This window comes from Xiphophorus hellerii, chromosome 13, assembly GCF_003331165.1.
Source record: "Xiphophorus hellerii strain 12219 chromosome 13, Xiphophorus_hellerii-4.1, whole genome shotgun sequence".
In the NCBI taxonomy this organism is placed as follows: domain Eukaryota; kingdom Metazoa; phylum Chordata; class Actinopteri; order Cyprinodontiformes; family Poeciliidae; genus Xiphophorus; species Xiphophorus hellerii.
In genome coordinates, this window is record NC_045684.1 from 10,233,341 (window position 1) to 10,255,124 (window position 21,784).

Consider the following 21,784-nt stretch of genomic DNA (forward strand, 5'->3'; position numbering starts at 1 on the left):
TTTAGCTTAATTCCTTCTCTGAATATGTTGTTCTTTAAACCGTTTTTGAGTCTGCATACTCCAATTAACAATTGGAGTATTGCTAAATTAGTTGAACATTATTTCAATAACCGATTAATCGTGATTAATCATTTCAGCCCTAGTAACTTCTCAAAGCTAAACTGGAAGTTGGAGGCTATAACTCTGTTCTGAAACTCCTAACTCGAGTCCTTTGGTCCCCAGTCGTATTAAGAAGAGGCACATTTACGTGATCAGCACCATGAAGCGGCCCGTACCTTTGGAGCATTACCTGTACACTGGAAACAGCACCAAGACCCAGAAGGAGATGTTCCTGCTGGTGGACGCTGCAGGAAACTTCCTCACCAAAGGGTACGTCTCTCCAGCCGCTCGTTTGCACGACACCAGTGACCAGAGTCTCTGACCGGCACTCTGTGACATCAGGTCTCAGAGTGAAACGTTTCTGTAGCAGCCCAGCAGAGGTGTGAAGAGCTCTGCAGGTGTGAAAGCGCATGTGTGCAGAACGGATGACTTCAGGGTTTATTCCACACATACAGGGGGAGATAACAAAAACAGTTGTGGATAGCATTGTGCTACTTAACCTGTTCAGTTTAGCATAATTTCTGAAAAGGAATGTATGCGTTACATGAGGGTGTGATGGAGTATTAGGGCCGCAATAAGAAAATAAAAAAAAACTTATGAGAATAAAGTGATAAAATTCCAAAAATAAATTCATAATATCACAAGAATAAACTCGTGCGAGAATAATGTCATAATATTATGAGAAAAAAGTCAGAGTGTTACAAGAATACCTCATATTATGATTTTAATCTCATAATGCTACATTATTCCTGTATTGTTTAGACTTTTTTCTCGTATGAGTTTGTCTCTGGAATTTTATCACTTTATTTTCATAATATTATATTATGACTTTATTCTTGTAATACCAACTTTTGCTTATATTGTAACAACTTTATTCTCACGTTATTTTGACTTAATTTTTGTAACTCTGTAACTTTATGCTCATATTGGCTTTATTCAAGTAAGATAATGACTTTGATCTTGTAATTTTACAACTATTTTTGTAATATTTCAACTTAATTCTTGTAACATTATGACTGTATTTTCATAATACTGTGACTTTGTTGTCATACGACTTCTTGTAATGACTTTTTTCTTGTAATATTATGACTTTAGTTTTGTAATTTTACGACTTTATTCTCGTAATGCTGACTTTTTTCTTAAATTAGTATTACAACTTTGTTCTCGTAATATTTCGACTTTATTCTTATATAATTTCTTGTGATATTGACTTTACGTTTGTAATTTTATGACTTTAACGTTGTCATTTTATGGGCCTAATACTCTTCATTTTGGTTTACAATGAAGTGGAAGCTAGTGAGGTGTGTTCAATAGACATGCTAAACACACAGTGCCATCTAGTGGCCTGGCATGACAACTACAGGTGCTGTCTAAACATGGAACTTTTTCCAAATCAATAAAAATACTGTCAGTTTCCAGGCAGCGGTCTCAGTAAATTAAAATAAAAATCTGTCTGTTCAGCTACTATAACGCTGTTGACACAAAGAAGGAGCGGACCAGCAAACACGCCCAGTCATTCGGCACAAAGAGCATGCCTCAGCACACCTCAGCCAGCCAGGTAATCGTCCTGCGTTGCCTGTTGGTTCCACCCACCATCACAGTTTTTGTGTTCACATTTCGTCCGTTTTGTTTTCCCTCCAGGACCGAGCGGTGTGGCTCACGCTGCTACACTTCCTGTCCCAGCGGCAGCAGACCCCCGTGGTGGCCTTCACCTTCTCTCGGACGCGATGCGACGAGAACGCCCGCTCGCTGGACTCCATGGACCTCACCACCTCCATAGAGAAGGCGGAGATCCACTCCTTCTTCCAGAAGAGCCTCAGTCGGCTGCGAGGAGGAGACCGGCAGCTGCCGCAGGTGAACGGCTGCAACTATTTATACAAAGAAAGTTGGTCTGTACTGAGATGTAACTCAGTTATTCAGAAGATCGTAGAAAAGTTCATTTATTTAAATTCACAGAGGGACGAATTTAAATTGATTTAGTTTATTTCTGATGATTATGGCTTTCAGTTTCTGAAAACCAAAAGTGAAATAATTCAAATATTTAGAAACTGCAAAAACACCTAATCTTACCAAGTAAACTTGAATTAAGACAAAACCAACTTTAAAATAACTAGTTAGTTTCATGTTTTTCATGTATCTGGAAAACATGTAAAAATCAACGTTTTCCTCAGTCCTCAGATCTAAAACCTACAGAAAACCTGTCTGTTGTTGACTAACTGTTCCTATGCACTATAGCAGAATATATTGTGATAAACGGACTTGCTTGTGCAGATCTTGCTCATGCGGGACCTTCTGAAGAGAGGCATCGCCGTCCATCACAGCGGGATCCTCCCGATCCTGAAGGAGGTCATCGAGATGCTTTTCTCCCGAGGTCTCGTAAAGGTCGGTCGCTGTTTGTTTTTAGATTAAAGGGGACCTATGATGCAGAATTCACAGTTTGCAGGTTTTTACACGTGGATCTGAGTCTCAGATGCGTCTAAAAGCAGCTCAAAACAGCTGTTTTTTGGCAATAAGTTAATGTTTTTTAGTGTCTTGAAAATGTGCTATTTTAAATACCTCCTGATTGTTAAGTCACACTGCACCGTTACCTAGCAACCCCAGCGATGGATAGCCTGTTACCTAGCAACCCAAGCTAAGTTCCAACACATTAATCAGCTGGTTTTACCGCTATATGCGCTTTATGCAGCTAAAATCTCCGATTTGTGGGACTAGTAAAGGATTATCTTATCTTATGAAACTTTATCAAAACTTACCATACCAACCCTTACCTTACCTTACTTTGCCTTACCAAAAAGAGGTTTTTCCCAGAACACCTGGTAAGCCCAGTGGCAGGGCCGTGATAGGGCAGTCATCCAGCGACCTAGCATGTTTTTGAGTTAATTTTTTTTTAATGTTGACAGAAAATGTTTAAATATTACTAGGTAATTGTGTGTTCTTGGAAGACATTATTAAAAACACCTAAATCCCAACTATGAAGTCTTAAAATTTTGTGTTTGTGTAATTTTAAATTTTATCTGCCATTATTTATCTATAATCCATTCCCTAACATTCTTGTATATTCTGTATAATCTGTATAATCTGTGCATATAGCTCCCATATTTATATTTATACACAATATCTATATCTCTTGCTATAACCCCTTATAGTCCATACATACATAGTCTTGTACATCTGTAAATAAATATTTATATCTCGTAGAGCACTTCTGGATAGATGCAAACTACATCTCGTTGCTTGTACTTGTGACAGTGCAATGACAATAAAGTTGAATTCTATTCTATTCTATTCTATTAAAAAAGTCAAACAATAAAAAACGTAAAATCAGTAAACAATGCTAAACCTGGTGGGGGTGCAAGTAAAGCCTGGTGGCCCGCCAGGCTTATAGTATACTGGGGGAAACCCTGCACTCTGTTGACCTATCATCCAGAAACTACTTGCTACCTTCTTGTTGATTGTGCAGGAGGATCTACTTCTACTTTTCAAAGATGTAGAGTTGCATAATTGTGCCCCCGTTTGCATCCATTTTCACGTGTGAGTGTAAATGTTGAGTTAGGGACATGAACAATAACAGTTTATTTGGATTTATATGGAGGCTCTAAAACTAAAATGATGATTTTGTGCAAAAAATGTAATGAACATGTTTGGTGTCGCCCATAGATCTATCCTAACCTGTTGAAGAAAACATAATGGGACACTTAATAAAGACAGTTGTTTGTTTACTGTAATCTCTTTCCCGCTCATTTCTGTCCCCAGGTGCTGTTCGCCACAGAGACATTTGCAATGGGAGTGAACATGCCCGCCAGGACCGTGGTGTTCGACAGCATCAGGAAACACGACGGCACCGGCTTCAGGAACCTGCTGCCAGGTTTGAAACGCTCCTGGCTTTCTCTGTCATTGGATAAATAGCAGCATTTTGATCCAATCTTCTGCATTTTGATCCCCACTTCAAGGCGAATACATTCAGATGGCGGGCAGAGCAGGAAGGAGAGGCCTGGACGCCACAGGAACAGTCATCATTTTGTGTAAATCGGGCGTTCATGAGATGGCCGATCTGCACGCCATGATGATGGTGAGTCCCTCCATGTTTGAAAACTCACAGCAGAGACTTTTGCGATGGGAGTGAAAATGTGCTGTTTCAAAACCTCCCGACTGTTAAGATGTACAGATTCTCCACTCATCATGGGCCTAGGTCTTTATTATTTATTCAACCACCATAAAAACATACTAAAAGATGCAGAAAAATGTTTTCCTAAATAAGAAAATAAAAATTTTATTGCCTAACATGCAGTAGCATAACATTAATTTAGTGAACTTGAAGAGGTTTGTGTAGAAAATATTTACTAAGTTGTTCTTATCTTGAATGCAAAATGTATGATTATTTTGTATAGTTTTGGCATAATTACGGCTCTGAATATGTTGGGGGTGAAATGACCATTTGCTATGAAAAGGTTATTTTAATAAAAATGACCCTTTTTGAGTCTATATACTCCAGTTATCGATTAACCGATTACTAAATTAGTTGACGATTATTTCAGTTCACCACGATTAATCGTTTCAACCAAATTTTTCAATCCTTCCTTGCTTTGCCCGGCAATAAATGTATTCTTCAAAAGGCACTCCATCCCAGAAATAGACTAAAAAAAAATAGAAATTGATTAATAAATAAATATAACCTGCAGTTGAGCTTTTGTGCTGGAAAGTTTCAGAAACAGTTTCGCCTGATTTCTGTCTCTGTTTGGTTTAGGGAAAACCCACCATCCTCCAGTCCCAGTTCAGACTGACCTACACCATGATCCTGAACCTGCTGCGGGTCGAAGCGCTCCGAGTGACCGACATGATGAGGAGGAGCTTCTCTGAAAGCCACAGAGACACTCAGGTGATATCTGCACAAAAACAACTCGGCAGCAAACAGAGAAGCAGTAAGAGGATTTTAGAAGTCAGTCTGAAAGCTGACGAATAAATCTGTTTTTCTTCTGCTGCTGTTGTAGGCGCATGAGAAGAGGATCAGCCACCTGAAGCAGATGTTGGCGTCTCTTCCTCCTCTAGAGACAGAGGGCCAGCTCTCTGATATCTTGCCTTATTATCATACAGCAACAGAGATGCAGAACACCAGAGAAGCCCTTCAGGTAACCCCAATCAGTTGATTAATAAATAAATATAAACTGCATTGATAAGTTTCAGTAAGTTTCTGAAACCTACTGCAGAGAGTTTCAGAAACAGTTTAGTTGTATTGTTGTTGTGCATAAAAAAACAACAGCAAACCTCCCCACTCCCATTGGATTCATTTACATTTTGACTTTCTAAATTCAAGTTCACTCAGATATCGGATATCGACAAACAATCATACAATGATTATTTGTTTCATTCAGAAAAAGTACTCTTCTTCCTAAGTGCTAGAGCTGGTACTACTTAAAGCACTATAATGATCTTAACATGCTTGAAAAGGTGCAAGAAGAAGTAAAAAAAACTTATGAACTTCTACCCCACAAACTCATACCATGTTTTCAGATGGACAGTCATTATTTAATAAAAGAAGGCAGGAAAATCTTGACATTTAGTTAATTTTCATTTTATCTTCTTTTTTCCATGGACTCACCAAACACATACATCTAAATATAAATATATATATATCTTCATCCATACCCACACATTCATATATGTTAGCCTCAGTTTACATATAAACATTTGTGCTAACTCTCACCCATATTTCTATATTGCATGAAAATGACTTCCTTGTAAATTGTATTAAATTTTGACGTTGTTTTAACTCCTTATTTAGCTTGTTGCTTAAGCTATATCCAAACTCCAATCCAAACTAATGCAAGACTGTCCGCTGACGACAGGCTGATTGCTTGTTTTTAATCTGTAGTGTGCTGAAAGCTTGCAGCTTCCTGGATAAAACAGCAGCAGAGAGCCAGGGGTGGGAATACGGCAAGCACAATGGTCATATAATATCAAAACATTTTTATATTTATTTGAAATTTTTATATCCTGACTTAAACTCATGGATTTTAGTATGCACGCGAGTTCACATTACGCTACGGGACACTCAACAAGCGCCACCTAGAGTTCAGAAAATATCATGCGAGATGAGAGTTTAGCATTTTTGCTTTGTTGACATTTTTTTGATATTTTACTGTTTTTAGCTTCTGTGACTATTGCTTTTATTTTATATGAAGAAAAGAACAATTTTCCTGTAACTCAACGACATTTTTTGTTGAATATAGATTCTTTACATGGCCAGAAGGACCCATATGGGCACAGCTGAAACAGGTCCTTAAACTCTCTAAATAACATACTATATATACTGTATGTATATAGCATATACACACACACACACACACACACACCCACACACACACACACACACACACATATATATATATTTATATATATATAAATATATATATATTTATATATATATTATAAATATATATATATTTATATATATATATAAATATATATATTTATATTTAAATATATATATTTTTTTATATAATGAATAATATATATCATTATTATATTGATATATATAGATATATATATATCATTATATATCTTTTTTATATAATGATATAATGAAAAATGTATTCATTATATATATATATATTATATGTATATATGTGTGTGTGTGTGTATGTATGTTTATATAAAATGAACATATGGCTATATATATTTTTATGTATATATAAAAATGTTGTTTATCTATATATATTTATATATAAGAAACAGGTGGCTATATGTTTTAATACATAAAATTAATTTTTATATATATATACAGTACAGACCAAAAGTTTGGACACACCTTCTAATTCAATGGGTTTTCTTTATTTTCATGACTATTTATAAGGCAATAAATCTCACTTATTAACCTGACAGGGCTCACCTATGAAGTGAAAACCATTTCAGGCGACTACCTCTTGAAGCTCATCAAGAAAATGCAGAGTGTGTGCAAAGCAGTAATCACAGCAATACGTTGCTACTTTGAAGAAACTAGAATATAAGGGGTATTTTCAGTTGTTTTACACTTTTTTGTTTAGTGCATATTTCCACATGTGTTATTCATAGTTTTGATGCCTTCAGTGTGAATCTACAATGTCAATAGTCATGAAAATAAAGGAAACTCATTGAATTAAAAGGTGTGTCCAAACCTTTGGTCTGTACTGTATGTATATATACACTGCTCAAAAAAATAAAGGGAACACTTAAACAGGTGTTTAACACTTAAAGTGTTCCCTTTATTTTTTTGAGCAGTATATATATATATATATATATATATATATAATATAAAATAAACATATGGCTATATATTTTTTATGTATATTTAAAATAAAATTATTATTTATCTATATTTGTTTATATAAAATAAAATGTGGCTATATATTTCTATACATAAATGTATATATACACATAAAATGTATTCATTATATATATATATTTTGCTATATATCTACATATAGATGTTTTTGTATAGTATTGTTAAACCGGAGCACCCGGAGAGAACCTAAGTTAGAAAATATGTCCATCCTCCCCCCTCCCTCCATCCTCCCTCCATCCATCCCCCCATCCTCCCTCTGTCCATCCCTCCATCCTCCCCCCTCCCTCCATCCTCCCCCCTCCCTCCATCCTCCCCCCTCCCTCCATCCATCCCCCCATCCTCCCTCTGTCCATCTCTCCATCCTCCCTCCTCCCTCTGTCCATCCCTCCATCCTCCCCCTCCCCCCATATGCCCCCCCCCTCCCTCTGTCCATCCCTCCATCCTCCCCCCTCCCTCCGTCCATCCCCCCATCCTCCCCCCTCCCTCTGTCCGCCCATCAATGATAGACCGATTTATCTATCATAGATGTTTTGGATGGTATTGTCAAACCGGAGCACCCGGAGAGAACCCAAGTTTTAAAGTCCATCCTTCCGTTCCTCTCTATCCGTCTTCTCCCTTCAGTAAAAGTACTTCCACCATCCCTCCTTTGTGTGGTTCCTGCCTTTTACTCTGTCTTTCGACCGTCCAGAATGTGCTTTCGCTTTATATTTGCTGTCATTGTCTGAGTCTTCACTCTCTCCTCTAGCTTTTGAACATCTGACTTTTGAACTAGACCTTCTCTTCAATTGAGTGTCGCTTTCTTCATGGCAATCTGTTGAATCCTCTGTTGATGTTTTGTTTTCAGACGTCTCGTCAGCTGTGCGGCACAAACTATCTCTTTTTGTTAAGGAATCTGTTGACTCTGTTGACTCATCCCCTGAATGAAATGCTCTTGATGGAGGTGTTAGTCTTACTGTGGATCGTCGACGTTTCTGGTCGGAATCTGATGACTCCTCAGTGATGCTGTGATTATAATCTATCTCACCTGAAGACTCATCTGAAAATTTTTCTGGTTTTCTGATGGCAGCAGCGTTTCCTGTTGAATTCAAATCATCTGCTAAAGATCCCCTCAGCAGAGGATGGGGGGATTTCACTGGGTCATAAGGAGATTTAAGGTCCCCCAGAAATTTCTCAATTTCTGGTTGGAAGGCCTTATATTCCTTCAGGAGATTATTGATCTTAGTCTTGAAATAATTCAAGCGTTTGTTCAGCTTCTCTTCTTTCTTTCTCTCCATTTTAAACGTGAAAAGCCTTTGTTTGGTCCCAAGTTTTGCTTTTGCTTTTGCTTTCAACTCGTATATCTTGCTCAGGTAATCATTCTCAGCCTGCTCCAGATCTCCGATCTTCTTCTCCATGTCATTGTAAACAGCCTCCCAAGACGTTTGATCCGAAAGTCTGTCTGTTAAGACCTGAATCGCCTTTTCTAACTCTTTGTTGAGGTCTGAGAGCCTTCGTTTCTCATCTACTGCGCAGAGAAACTGGTATTTCAACATGGGCACATTGATGGCTTGTTGTCTCAACGTTTTGATCATCTCCACTAGTTTCTCGTTCTTTTGGACTGCTTCATTCACTTCTTCCTGTTCTGCCGCTAGTTTCTCCTTCACTGTGACCAGGTCGTACGTTTTTAGTTTCTGCCTGATCTCTTTAAAGTAGCTGTCTTGAAGGGCCATCATCTCCTTGTTTTCCTTTTCCTTCTCTGTGAACTCATCAAATAGTTTAGTCTGGTGTACAAGTTGTCGTGACAAGATGGCGACATTCTTTTTTAACTCTCTGTTAAGAAATGTCAGCCGTTCCTGCTGTTGTTGCGCGGCCCCTTTCAAAGATTTCATCACAGGTGCCTCAAGTAGTTGTTCGTTCGTGTTTTTCATTACATCAAAAAGCAGATCTCTCCTTTTGCATAGATTCTCCAGTTTGTCTTTCTCATCAATCCAGATGTCAGATTCCAAATTCAGCTTAAAGAGCCGTCTTTCGGATTCCTCGAAAAACTCCTTCTCGTCTTTCTCCAGTCTATTCCGATTTTGATAACGTCTTCTGCGGGCCTTGGCGTTCTCCAGTTCTGCGTTGACTTTCAAGAGCTTCTGGAGCGCCCTCCTGTTCTTCTTGCGGACTTTTTCAGCATCAAACATGGCACCTGCTGCTGCCTTCTCCTTCTCAATTTTATACATTTTGAGATTTTTCTCGCGGGTAAATCCAAAAATGTCAGAGCGAAACAAAATGTAGGGCAGACAGCTTCAGGGCCAAAATCCAACTGGAGAGAATTATGATGACTCATAGACAAAAGCTGTAGCATCAAAGGGTGACATTGGTGACATCATCAGTCTATGTGTGACATCATTGTTGTGATGTCACAACCTCCCATCAGGGCTCTGTTTTATAATCATTGCTTAGACATAGACAGAGTTTGTCATTCAATTGTACGTTTAAAAACATACAAATTGAAAGATTTTTAGTTGCAAGGCTCTAATAATAATAAATAAATAAGTAATAATAAAAGTATTGATGTAAATATATATAGTAGATACTTGTGTGACTTTTAAAAGTGTCCTGAAAGCTGCATTTCCCTCACTGACTGAAGCACTTTGGGACCAATGTGTTTTAAGTTTGGAGGCAGCAGAAATCTAACATCTTCAATTTTCCTCAGAAATGTTTGTGAAATTAATTTAAATTTAGATTTATTTTTTTTAGATGTCCAACAGACTCACCAAAAACCAAATAAAAACACAGAGCGCCGTCCTGGTTTAGAGAACAGCAGTCCTAGAAAATTTGAGTTTTAAACCAGGAAAGTAAACGTTGCCATGGCGATTCAGTGTGGTTGCCCAGGGCAACCCCTTAAAGAATTTGTTGCATTCTAAACTGAATTTGGCTACGTTATTAAATCTGTTGACATGATTGGATGGAGGATATTTCTCTCCACATAAATGGGGTCTGCTTTGCCTCCTGGATGCCTTTAAACAATTCAACTATCTGACCATTTGTTGTTGCCTTTTAATTGGTTTTTAATGGTTTTAAGTGTTAATAAGACACTGAAATTTTTGCCTTTCATTATTTTTCCTTTATTTCTAAAAACATAAATAAATTCACCTTGTCCAAATCTTAGGAAACCCCTTTGGAAAAATAAAATCAGTATTTAAATTGACATCTGTTGCTCTGCTTCCCTTTGGAAGCAGCTTAATGTTGGTCAAATGTCATTATAAGACGTCAAATTACATTTTTGTTCCCCCCATTTGAGAAAACTTAGGGCACCCAAATGACCGTTGCTGCAAGACGCACTCATTACATATATATATATATATATATATATATATATACACAGTATATTAATTTCTTAAAGTCTGACACTTTTTTGGGGGGGGAGAATGTATTTTAACAAATTTACTTTGTTTTTCCACTGATATATCAGTCATGTTAACAACTTCATTAGTGTAACTCTCTATGGTGTCTTACCTTTGCACAAGTACCAAACATTGGCATTTAGATCTGATAACTGTGGAGCTGATAATCATTCATTTTGTTTTATATTTTCAAGCGGAAACTTCTAAAACCCTGTTGGGCTTACCAGCGTAAGGCAATTATTTTTGTATTAAATTTGCAGAGAATATTCTCCTTCTCTCATGAGCAATTACATTTTTGTCCCTATTTATAGTTATTTTCTGTTTCAAAATGCATGACAGGAATCTTTTCATTACGCATTTGAATCACTTGTGTTACTTTTAGGTAAATTAGGAACATCCCTATCCCTCAATTAGGTTTTCTATTACACCTTCACTGATCATGAGAAGGTAACTTTGGCTTCATCTTTATCTGCTGTCTTGTTTTCAGAAAGCCATCCTGGAGTCTGTGAACGGACTCAAAGCGCTGTCTGTTGGCCGAGTTGTCATCGTCAACAACAAGCAGCATCTTAACGCGCTGGGAGTTATTCTACAGGTAGAAAACACACTCTGGACTCTGAGCATTACGTTCTCCCTTTTTCTCACAGTTGTAAACATCCAACCTAATTTCTCAAGCTTTTGATCATTATGTATTCAAGTGTACTTTTGATCTGTGAGCAGTAAAAAAAAATCACCTCAGTGAGCCGCTATTAGCAGCAAGACGACCCTTGTGAGTGAAATTTCTTTGTTCTTTTAATAACTCCGTCTTGTTTGTTTAACAGGTGTCCAACGACGCTGTGAATCGCACCTTCATGGCGCTCATTATCTGTGAGAAGGGGAACGAGGAAGTGGATAGAAAGGCTGAGGACAACGCCGCTTTCCAGCACCTGTACAACACAGCTCTGTTCATACCTGAAGGTATAGCTGCACAAACCCATAACATCAAAGGAACATTTTATTACACTTCTTCTATGGACCCCTTGCATGTTATTGCTACCAGAAATTTTGCGCTTGTGCACAACGCTGGAGGCCAAAAAGACGCTTCTTTTACATCCCATCCATAGCCGCGCTGCTGTGGTAGAAACATTTTATGAACGAAATGAAACCTGGAGATGTAGGTATTATTAATTTAGTGCAGTGGGCAAAAGTTACCAAATGGAAAAATAACGCAGAAAAAACATTAAACAACAACTCAAAACTTCTCATGTTCTTCTTTTTTCTCGCTCTCTGTCTGCTACGCTACACAAAGACTCATTGTCATAGCAACTGATATCGCCACTTTATGTTTCAAGGTTCAACACCAAAAAAACACTCAGATTTCTCAATTTCCCACACCAAGAACAGAACATTCAGTCGGTTACAGTATTATAGGCTTAATGTTTGTTTTGTGATTATTAAGTGATCCCTGTAGTTGATTAGCTACCGCTGCTATTAGCTAACCTAACATTGCAGTGGTAGATTAGCTAATTTAAACACCAGCTCTATTGATGATCATCTCACCTTTTTTTAAAAAACATTTTTAACTGAACTGAAACACTGAATTCCACACCACATCTATATGTTAAGGTTGTCAAAGTCAAGCTAGCATAACTGAGCTATTTTCCTCTTCCTCGCTATTTATTTTCCTAATTAAATATTTTTCCTGGCCTTGTTATCTAGTTGCCATAGTGTTGACGATTAGTCCCTTTTTATTTTAAATGTCAGGCGTATATTAAAGATCTATTGATAACTTAACAGCTAAAACCAATGCTAGTCAGCAGCTTTTTGCCCGCCAGCAGGGAGGCAGTTATGCTCAGGTGACGTCCATAACTGCTTTTTTTTTAATATGTAAACAAGCAGGCCTTTCAGATGCAGAATAATGTTTTTCTGACATTGTCTTGCTGTTTTTGTCAGGTCCATGCAGCCACACGGTGCAGAAGTTAAAACTTCAGGACATATCCGCCATCACAGTGAAAACCCTCAAAGTGATTTCCGACAGAATAATCGATAACTACAACAAGAGGCAACAGCCTCGGTTCAGGTACCGTCAGCATCCATCTTTCATGTTTTAATGGAGGGATTGGGACCCAAACCTGTTTCTGAGGCAATGTTTACATTTCCAATAGGGGCGAGCATCATGGACTTAGAATTTTTGGTTGCAATATTTTGTGATACTATAGTGATAACGGCAATCATTTACGCTCCTTGGTGATTCAGGGCCGAACCTCCCGGCCAGGCCATCTCCACGACAACGCAGGAGCTGCTGCGCCTGGCCGAGGCGAACCCGGGCGGCGTGGCCACCCTGGACCCGGTGAACGACCTCCAGCTGAAGAGCGTGGACGTGGTGGAGGGCTCCATGAGGCTCCGTGTGCTTCAGGACAGCCTGCGGGACTTCAACTGCGTCCACTCGCCCACCTTCGCAGAGCAGGTGTGTTTTTCTGGATGTGTTTAATGTAGAGGGATTACTGCCGCTCTACTGCGCATGTCACCTTCACAACGCAGGCAAGAATATATTATTCTAACTATTTAAACTATTTTCAATAATAATTAAAAATAATAATCTCAAATCTCATTGAGAGCTGATTATCGTACGTGATCTAATTGGTTTAATATTGCTAGCATGTTAATGTCCGACGTCTCGGTCGTTTTCTCTCGTCATTTATCGACTCGCCTGCATTAAATCCGTCATTAAGACGCATCTCACTCATTAATGTCAATTGAGTAACGTAGCTTATTGTATCACGCTGTATTAAACAGTTGTAGTACGGCGGCAACATGCCAGCTAACGTTAACAGCATGATCAATGCGGGTAACCGTGGCAACCAGCCAGCGTTTAAGGCCGCCGGCTCTTTCTGCAGTCAAGTCCACTGTGTTTACAAACTAATAATCCAAACAATTAATAGACTAACGATTAATTGTCGATTAATGGTTTATTAGATCCAAATTAGTTCCAGTCGTTTATTAAAGTCGGCATTTAGTGTTGTAGTTTGGCCACAATCCAGCAGAGGGCGACAACGGTCATCCTTATGTTTAAGTTTAATAAAACCACAATTTTCGGTTTATTCAGTTATTTAATACAACTGACTCAAAACTATGTTAATATTTAATTATTTTTTCATCCAAAATATTATGAAAAATTTAGCCTTTATTGTTATAAGAGAAAGTCAGATTTTTAAGAAAGTTTTATTGTTAGTTGATTGATATTTGGAGGTATTTCTAACATCCAAAATAAAACATGACAGAAATAAAAACCACTTAAAACCAAAACCATAAATAAATTTGATTATGGAATGTCTGTTAAGAAAATTGCCCCTCAGAAAATATTAATCATCAGAATGGAAATTGAGCTTATTTTAATTTTCCATGCGCTTGATTGATTAATTGCTTTTTCCAACAGGCTTGCTTGCATCCCTAGTTTAATAATAATTTTCCTCCTCTTCTTTATATTTTTGAGAGGCACAACAAATACAAGACAAAGCGATATTAATGAGAACAGAATATTTAAAAAGCTAATTAACAACACAGCTCTACATAAGACTCTTGTTTTATAGCATGCCCTGCTTCATTTTTATCCCTGCTCCAGTTTTCCTTCCATCTCTCCATCAGTTTCTCCTCTAGGTTCAGGATAATATCAAACTCTAGCTTTAAACATCTGCTTCTAAGCTCTCAAAACAAGCAGCTTCAGTAAGGAGATAAGATGTAAGAATGTGACCTGTTTCTATAATTAAACCTACAGCCGCGGCTGAACGCCGACTCACACGCACAGTGTGTCTTTTGAGCCACCTCTCTCATTACTCTGCATAATAAAAAGCTCTAACTCCCCGTATCACACCCTCCTCTTATCTGTGCTCATGTCTTCAGTCAATATTCTGGGTTTTATCTGCTTATTAATGCTGTGTGGATGAATAATGAGAGATGTTTGTGCAGTCATGAGGAATGAAAGTAAACTCTAGTTTAAGGCTAGTTTCCAGACCCTAAATCAGTGGTCCCCAACCTTTCAATTACTGCAGACCGGTCAAGACTTGTTCCCGCTAAAGCCTTTTTTTTTTTGCCCTGATTTTCCCTTTACAACAACCTAACAACGTCCTGCAGTGTGTGGTGTGTTGAATATGCCCGATCTAAAATCGGGCATATTCAACATTGTCTTGGCCCAATTATCGCAGCCTGTGGGGTTTTCTGTGACTGGGAGCGACTGGGAATGCAGCCTGTGGGGTTTTCCCTGACTGGGAGCGACTGGGAACGCGGCCTGTGGGGTTTTCCCTGACTGGGAGCGACTGGGAACGCAGCCTGTGGGGTTTTCCCTGACTGGGAGCGACTGGGAACGCAGCCTGTAGAATGTGACACGTAGCCAATCAGAAAGCGCGGTGACGTAAGAACCGAGGTGAATCCCAAACAGCTGACATGGCGCAACTGAGAGTCCGGTGGGCATCGGAGGTGATGTGGAAATGTTTATTACTATATGTAAAGGTCATTTTTATACATGTTTATTATATGTGGTTATGTTTATTCAGTTAAAAATGTTAACTACGAACAAACATAACTCACCTCCAAATCATAGTACAGCAAATAGAGCGGCTGCTCCCGCCGTCTTTTATCAAACGCCTTTTCTTTTTGTTACGTCTTTTATCGCTTAAAATGAGCCACAAACTATCACTGCTGCTTCTACAAAAAGTTCTAAAAAAGTTGCTTTTAAGTCAATTTGGTTGCATTTTAAGAGTATTAAGATATTTCCACTAGAAACTAAACCAAAAATACTTGGTAAGATAGTTTTTGCAGTGTACAAACCTTCACAGTTCTTTTCTTGTTTTTGTTTTTACTAATATCAATATCAAGATAACATTGGAATATAAAACAGGTGAAACAAATGACATCAATTAGTCTTTTACACCTACTGATCAATTATTGAAGCATATTTTTACTCTAATTGTTACTTTGTTTAAATTCTCCTATAGGAACAGGCGTGTATTTAGATTTAGATTTTCCATTTCGGCCTCATTTTTCTCTAATAAGTAGCATCAGTTTAAGTTCAAATTAAATAACTCATGTTTTACTACGTCCCAAATCGTGAAAACCTAAAACAGAAAGAAAACATTTTTTACCATTCGTATAAAACATGTTGCTTTAAAGTCTGATTATTTCTGCAGTGTTTCTGTTATACGGTTGATCTGATTTGTTGCTTTGTTTTTGTTCCAGTTTGCTCGTATTAAGGAGAGGATGAGCGTTCAGGAGGAGCTGGACCGGCTGCTGTTCCTGGTATCGGACCAGTCCCTGATGCTGCTGCCTGAATACCACCAGAGGATCAAGGTTTGGACCTTTCCACAGAGTTTCTGTTTAGTCTTTCAAAGTTGGTCAAATTGTGAAATGCAACTGTGTTGAAGGCTGAAGTTTGAAGGAAATAGTTATTCACCGTGAAATAGATCACGTTTTATCATATTTTGACTAGAAAATTAGAATAAGAGCGTGAAAGATTTTTTTTAAAGTGCGACTCAAGTTTGAAGAGTTAAAACTTTGAAGAGCTGATTGAAAGAATTGAAAGAAAGAAAAAACTACATATACAAAACTCTTACAGGATTTTTCTCTTTGACTTCAACTACATCGTTACAATGCATAACTATGTTTGCACCAAATATACTTTGCTTCCTTTCCTCTAACATGTGGCTTTAAAAAGGGCATCTATTTTGCAAAATTCACATTTTGCACGTTTTTATGTTTCCGTTTTGTTTCAATTCCTAAAAACAACTGAAGCATAAAAAAACCCACTTAGCTGTTTTTTACAATAAGTTAATGCATTTCTGTTTTAGAAACTATCAATTAAGTCACATTTGGTGTTACTTAGCAACCCAAGCAGAGCTCCAGCACATTTGGTCAGCTGGTTTTACCTCTGTATGCGCTGTACAATGGCTACTGGAAAAGAAAAGTGTTTTGTTGTTGACTTACCATCCAGAAACCACTTCCTGCATCATTGTTCGTTGTGCAGGAGGCTCTACTAATACTTTTCAAAGATGTGCAGTTGTGTAACTGTACATCTATTTGCAGCCATTTTCACATGTGAGTGTAAACGTTGAGTTGGGGGTGGGGGGACGTGGCCAGCAGCTGACTGTTTGGATTTAAAGCTGCAGTATGTAACTTTTACACAAATATGTTTAATCCATATTTATTAAAACTGTCACCATGTTGTGAAACATGGTTTAGGACAGATGATCTGTCAAAAGATCGATCTCCTCAACTTCCTATCATTTCTACTATTGTGGTTTTCAAATATGCACCTCTCTCTTTCAAAAACAACCAGTCAGAGCCAGGAGGAGGGTTGTAGCGCTGTCAATCAACCTTGTGTACATGCTACTTGATGTACTAATGGTGGAAAAGCAACTTGCCATTACAGGAAAGCTGTCATCTGTGGCTATGCTAACTAGCCTTAGCATTGTTGTCAGGCTATGTTGTGATGAACCAGCTGTAGCGTAACAGAGAGGAGGTAGGAACGGGTGAGCATGAGACTGATTGACAGTTCAAAGTCCCGCCCCCTGGCTCTGATTGGTTGTTTCTGCTGGTTAGCACTGGGAGCACTGGGAAAAGGTAGAGGAGCTCAATTTTCTTTTTTCCACAGATTATCTGTCTCATATTAAACTGTCAAGACATAATTATAATTTTAGCAAATATTTAAAAACAATAAAAAGTTACATACTGCAGCTTTAAAGTGACAAGGCGCCCTAAAACAACAAATAGGCGGAACTGAGTCGACCAAAATCTCATTATTTAATGGAATTTGAGCAACAAATGTAGTGAACATGTTTGGTATCGTCCACAGACGGGCCTGCCGCAATAAACAATAAATCAATTAATCACATGATAAATTAAAAGAAACTCAATAATTTTCATTTGCTTGATTTATTGTTTTTCTTTTTTCTCTCTCTTTCTACCAAAAACTGAATGATGAGTCTTCAGTTTGGTGCTCTGGTCTCAACTAGCCCCTTTTTTTAAAGATAATTTTGTTTACAGAGACTTCATAATTCACTTTATTTGTTGTTTCTGTTGTTTTGTTTATTTATTTGGGATTTTTAAAATGTCTACCAGTTTCAGTGTTAAAATGCTCATTAGAATTTAAAAGTTATTGATCCTTGAGAATGTGTTCTTGCTTTATGTGCCATTATTACTATTATACATGAAAATGGTCCCAAATCAACAATATCATCGTTTATCGTAATAAGCTCTGGGACAATTTATCGTCTAGCACAGGGGCGTCAAACTCATTTTAATTTTGGGCCAAATCAAAATCTGAATGTTCTTAAAGTGCCGGTTGTGCCAGAATATATTGATAAAACCAATTCAACTGTTAAAATATCAATAAATAGCTGTTCCTCCAGGATTTTGTGATTGTTTTAGTGGTTTTTTTGCAATCAAAATTACAGATTTTGTGGTGCCAGTCTAGAAATGTTAAGGAATTTTTATAATATTCACACTAATGTATGATGTTAAATGTAAATTCCTATTACTTGTATCAATTATGGACAATAAAATCAAGTACGGCTGAGGCAGCAGTCACTTAAACACAAAGTTTTTGACCAATTTTGAGAAAATGTGCAGTGAAATTTGAAAAAAATGTGGAGATTTGTTGATTTTATGTAAATTTTGCAGATTTGTGAAAACCTGTACTGACTTATTGATGTAAATTGGAGTCTAGAGTAACAAACTACAACGAGCCAGATTTGGCCCCCGGGCCTTGAGTTTGACACCTGTGGTCTAGCAGAATTTGTTATTGTCACAGGCCTACCTATAGAGCTATCCTACCCGGTTCAAGGATTTTAAGGAAGCGGGTTCAGTCCTGCAGTCGTTCATCGGTCTTGATCTTGACCAGGTTTGTTCATCTTCCTGCTCTGTGGCTCTCAGGTCCTTCAGTCGCTGCAGTACATCGACAGCAGCGGCGCGGTGCAGCTCAAAGGCCGAGTGGCCTGTCAGATCAGCAGCCACGAGCTGCTTCTGACCGAGCTGCTGTTCGAGAACGTCCTGAGCCCGCTGGCGCCCGAAGAGAGCGCCGCCCTGCTGTCCTGCCTGGTCTTCACCCAGAACACGCAGACGGAGCCGCACATCACCAGCACTCTGAAGGAGGTGAGGAGGAAGAGACGGGCTCTGCTCCCTGCGTGTCACAGAAAGTAGTAGTTAGTGAAGCGACGTGTTGCAGAGACGCCGCAGTGACTCATTTTGTGTAAGGCTGTGTTGACCTGATGCATAACATCCTGCAGAAAGGACAGCGAGGCCTCGTCTCCTGACTCAGATCGGGTCACGTATTAAATCACTTTCTGCGTCAGAGTGTCGGGAACAGCCTTGACATGAAAGAGCTTTTCAGGAGCTTAAATTAGTGATGCCCTGAGTCGCTATCTGGAAGAAAAAAACACAGATTTCCTGGAAGGAGATTCTCCTGTTGACACCCAGGAGCAGCTTGTAGAGTCTGGTGGGTTTGACAGGTTTGATCCACTTTGTCCCGTTTCTCTCCTTTCAGAGCATCGACCGCGTGCTGTCGGTGGCCCAGCGAATCGGGCAGCTGCAGCGGGAATGTGGGATAGCACAGACGGCCGAGGAGTTTGTAGGCCAGTTCAAGTTCGGCTTGACTGAGGTGGTGTACTGCTGGGCCAGAGGCATGGTGAGGATGTCCACCTTGTGACCCAGTTCTCACTTTTTACACCACATTTCATGCAAACTGCGGCTTCCGACTGTTGTAGAAGTTGTTCATTTGAAACCAGTAAAACCTGATGCGTCTCTTGGGGTTTTCTAGTAATTGAAGGAGCGTTCACTCCGGCAATGTTTAGAAAGTTTGATTTGTTTACGGAGGCGTAAATGTGCAATCAAATTCTGAAAAAAACAAACTCTTATACACCTTAAAACCTACGTCTAAGCTGTTGAATTGAACTGTGACGTAATTCGAATGGATTTATGAATGCCAAGCAGACCAGAGACCACTCCAAAAGCAGGGCATTCTGGGTAAATACAACCAAACAAACACAATAATCTGGTGTGACAGGATAAATGGCTCGTGGTCCTTTGGAAAAGACAAAGGAAAAGTCGTACAAAAATCTCACGCTACCCAATTGTTGTTTACATTTCATGAAGAAGGAAGTTGCACTCATTTGTTCTTCAGAGGTTTCTGTGTTGTTTCCTTCAGTGGTTCTTAATGCAGCGCCACCACAGGCGAGGAGGGGAACAGGTTTTCAAATGGTTTAACAGTGCAACTTAAAAAAGAACCACAGCAGCTGAAAATGTAACAAATGTTGTAATTTTGTTCCCCAGTGGAACTGAATCTACTGAACCACCAGGTGTGAAAACACCTGAAGCTTCAACTTGTTAAGAAAATGTTCTTAAGGTGTTATGAGAATAAAGGCACAATAATATGAACATAAAGTCAAAGTATTGCGAGAGTAAATTCGTAATATTACGACTTTATACTCGTATTTTTTTTACTTTACTTTCACAATTTATGACTTGATCCTTATATTTATTCTCATTTTTTTTTGTCTATTCTTGTAATATTATGACTATATTCTCTCTTTTTTTAAAATTTATTGATATTATGTTTTTACTTCTCATAATTGTACTTTATTCTTGCAATATTATGACTTTATTCTCATAATTTTATTACTTTTTAAGAAAATTTTACTTTCTTTTTTTAATATTGACTCTATTGTTGTAATTTATTTTTTCTTAGCGTGGCCGTCGTCGTCATAGAAAAGGAAACAAGCAAAAATGAAATCGATTAGAATAAAAAAAAAATCTGAATGTTATTTTTAAGCCATATCGCACAGCCCTACCTAATGATGTTACATTAACTAACTGGCCTGTAAATAAAGTATTTTTGAATTATATTTAGTTATATTATCGCACCTGTATGCTCCATTACAATAATCTACCTATTGATTTATTGATCAATTGGTCCACTAACTGATTTCCTGCCTCTTGTTGTCCTGCTGCAGCCGTTCGCTGAGATTGCGATGCTCACAGACGTGCAGGAGGGCACGGTGGTCCGCTGCATCCAGCGCCTGGACGAGGTGCTGAAGGAGGTGCGGCAGGCCGCCCGCATCGTGGGAGACTCTGTACTGGGCAGCAAGATGGAGAAAGCCTCGTTGGCCATCCGCAGGGACATCGTCTTCACCGCCTCCCTCTACACCCACTGAGAAAACAAATCTGAAGGAAGGACGAGCCAATCATGTAAAAACTGGACATACAAGTAACAGGAATGTTTGTGTCTAAAGGAAGTGGAAGCTGATGTTTACATGGAAATCTGGGAGAGATTTTAATTAACAGACCAAACACTTTGGGAACAAGACATGGAGTTTGGGTTGTAAATTATTGTACAGAATTAAAATCTGTTCCTAAACTGCTTACATGATTTATTTATTTTATTTTTTTATATTTGTTGTCAAGATTATTTAGGGAGAAAACTGAGGTTCTGAGAAGAGAAATTAATCATATTTATCAAAAAAATAAATCCTAATAAGGATGTTTCAGCAGGGCCGGTGAAAAATTATACAGGGCCTGAGGCACAATTGGATTTTGGGCCCCCCTTCCTGTTTTTTTTGGCCATATCAAAATTTATTTCACAAAACTACATTGGAAACAATTTTGTCGTCACATGATCAACAACAGGATGTTTCTACTGGAGAAAACCACGAAGAAGACGACAGCAGGAAGTGGTAGGAGGATGTTTTTAATGACTTATCTCATGAACAAACTTATTTTGTGTGATTTTTATTGCATTTCTTGTTTAATGGAAACACCGCAACTTAGACTATTTTTTTGTTACATTGTCGGGAATATAGACAAACATTTGCGCACGTTTGTAATGGAAATGCAGGTACTGACTACTCTCTAGACACATTTTGAGCCTATAATAAAGGATTACTTTTGATAAACAATGATCAAATTTGCCAAATATATTATAAAATGTTATGTTATTTTTATTTTTTTTTTTTATTGATATTTTTTCGGAGACATT

The 21,784-nt window shown here is 38.3% G+C and overlaps 1 protein-coding gene across 1 annotated transcript in view; it reads left to right on the forward strand.

Annotated features, from left to right (window-relative positions):
- skic2 (SKI2 subunit of superkiller complex) overlaps nt 1-21,171 on the forward strand; it is a 30,104-nt gene extending 8,933 nt beyond the window's left edge. The window contains exons 14-29 of the mRNA XM_032581233.1: nt 223-369; nt 1,561-1,657; nt 1,741-1,953; nt 2,371-2,481; nt 3,853-3,964; nt 4,050-4,168; nt 4,844-4,975; nt 5,088-5,225; nt 11,276-11,380; nt 11,607-11,742; nt 12,718-12,844; nt 13,021-13,231; nt 15,997-16,107; nt 18,688-18,906; nt 19,298-19,438; nt 20,763-21,171. Coding sequence (XP_032437124.1) covers nt 223-369; nt 1,561-1,657; nt 1,741-1,953; nt 2,371-2,481; nt 3,853-3,964; nt 4,050-4,168; nt 4,844-4,975; nt 5,088-5,225; nt 11,276-11,380; nt 11,607-11,742; nt 12,718-12,844; nt 13,021-13,231; nt 15,997-16,107; nt 18,688-18,906; nt 19,298-19,438; nt 20,763-20,963 — 2,320 coding nt within the window. The 3' untranslated portion in view covers nt 20,964-21,171. The remainder of the gene's footprint in view (nt 1-222; nt 370-1,560; nt 1,658-1,740; nt 1,954-2,370; nt 2,482-3,852; nt 3,965-4,049; nt 4,169-4,843; nt 4,976-5,087; nt 5,226-11,275; nt 11,381-11,606; nt 11,743-12,717; nt 12,845-13,020; nt 13,232-15,996; nt 16,108-18,687; nt 18,907-19,297; nt 19,439-20,762) is intronic.
- The last annotated feature ends 613 nt before the right edge of the window (nt 21,172-21,784 follow it).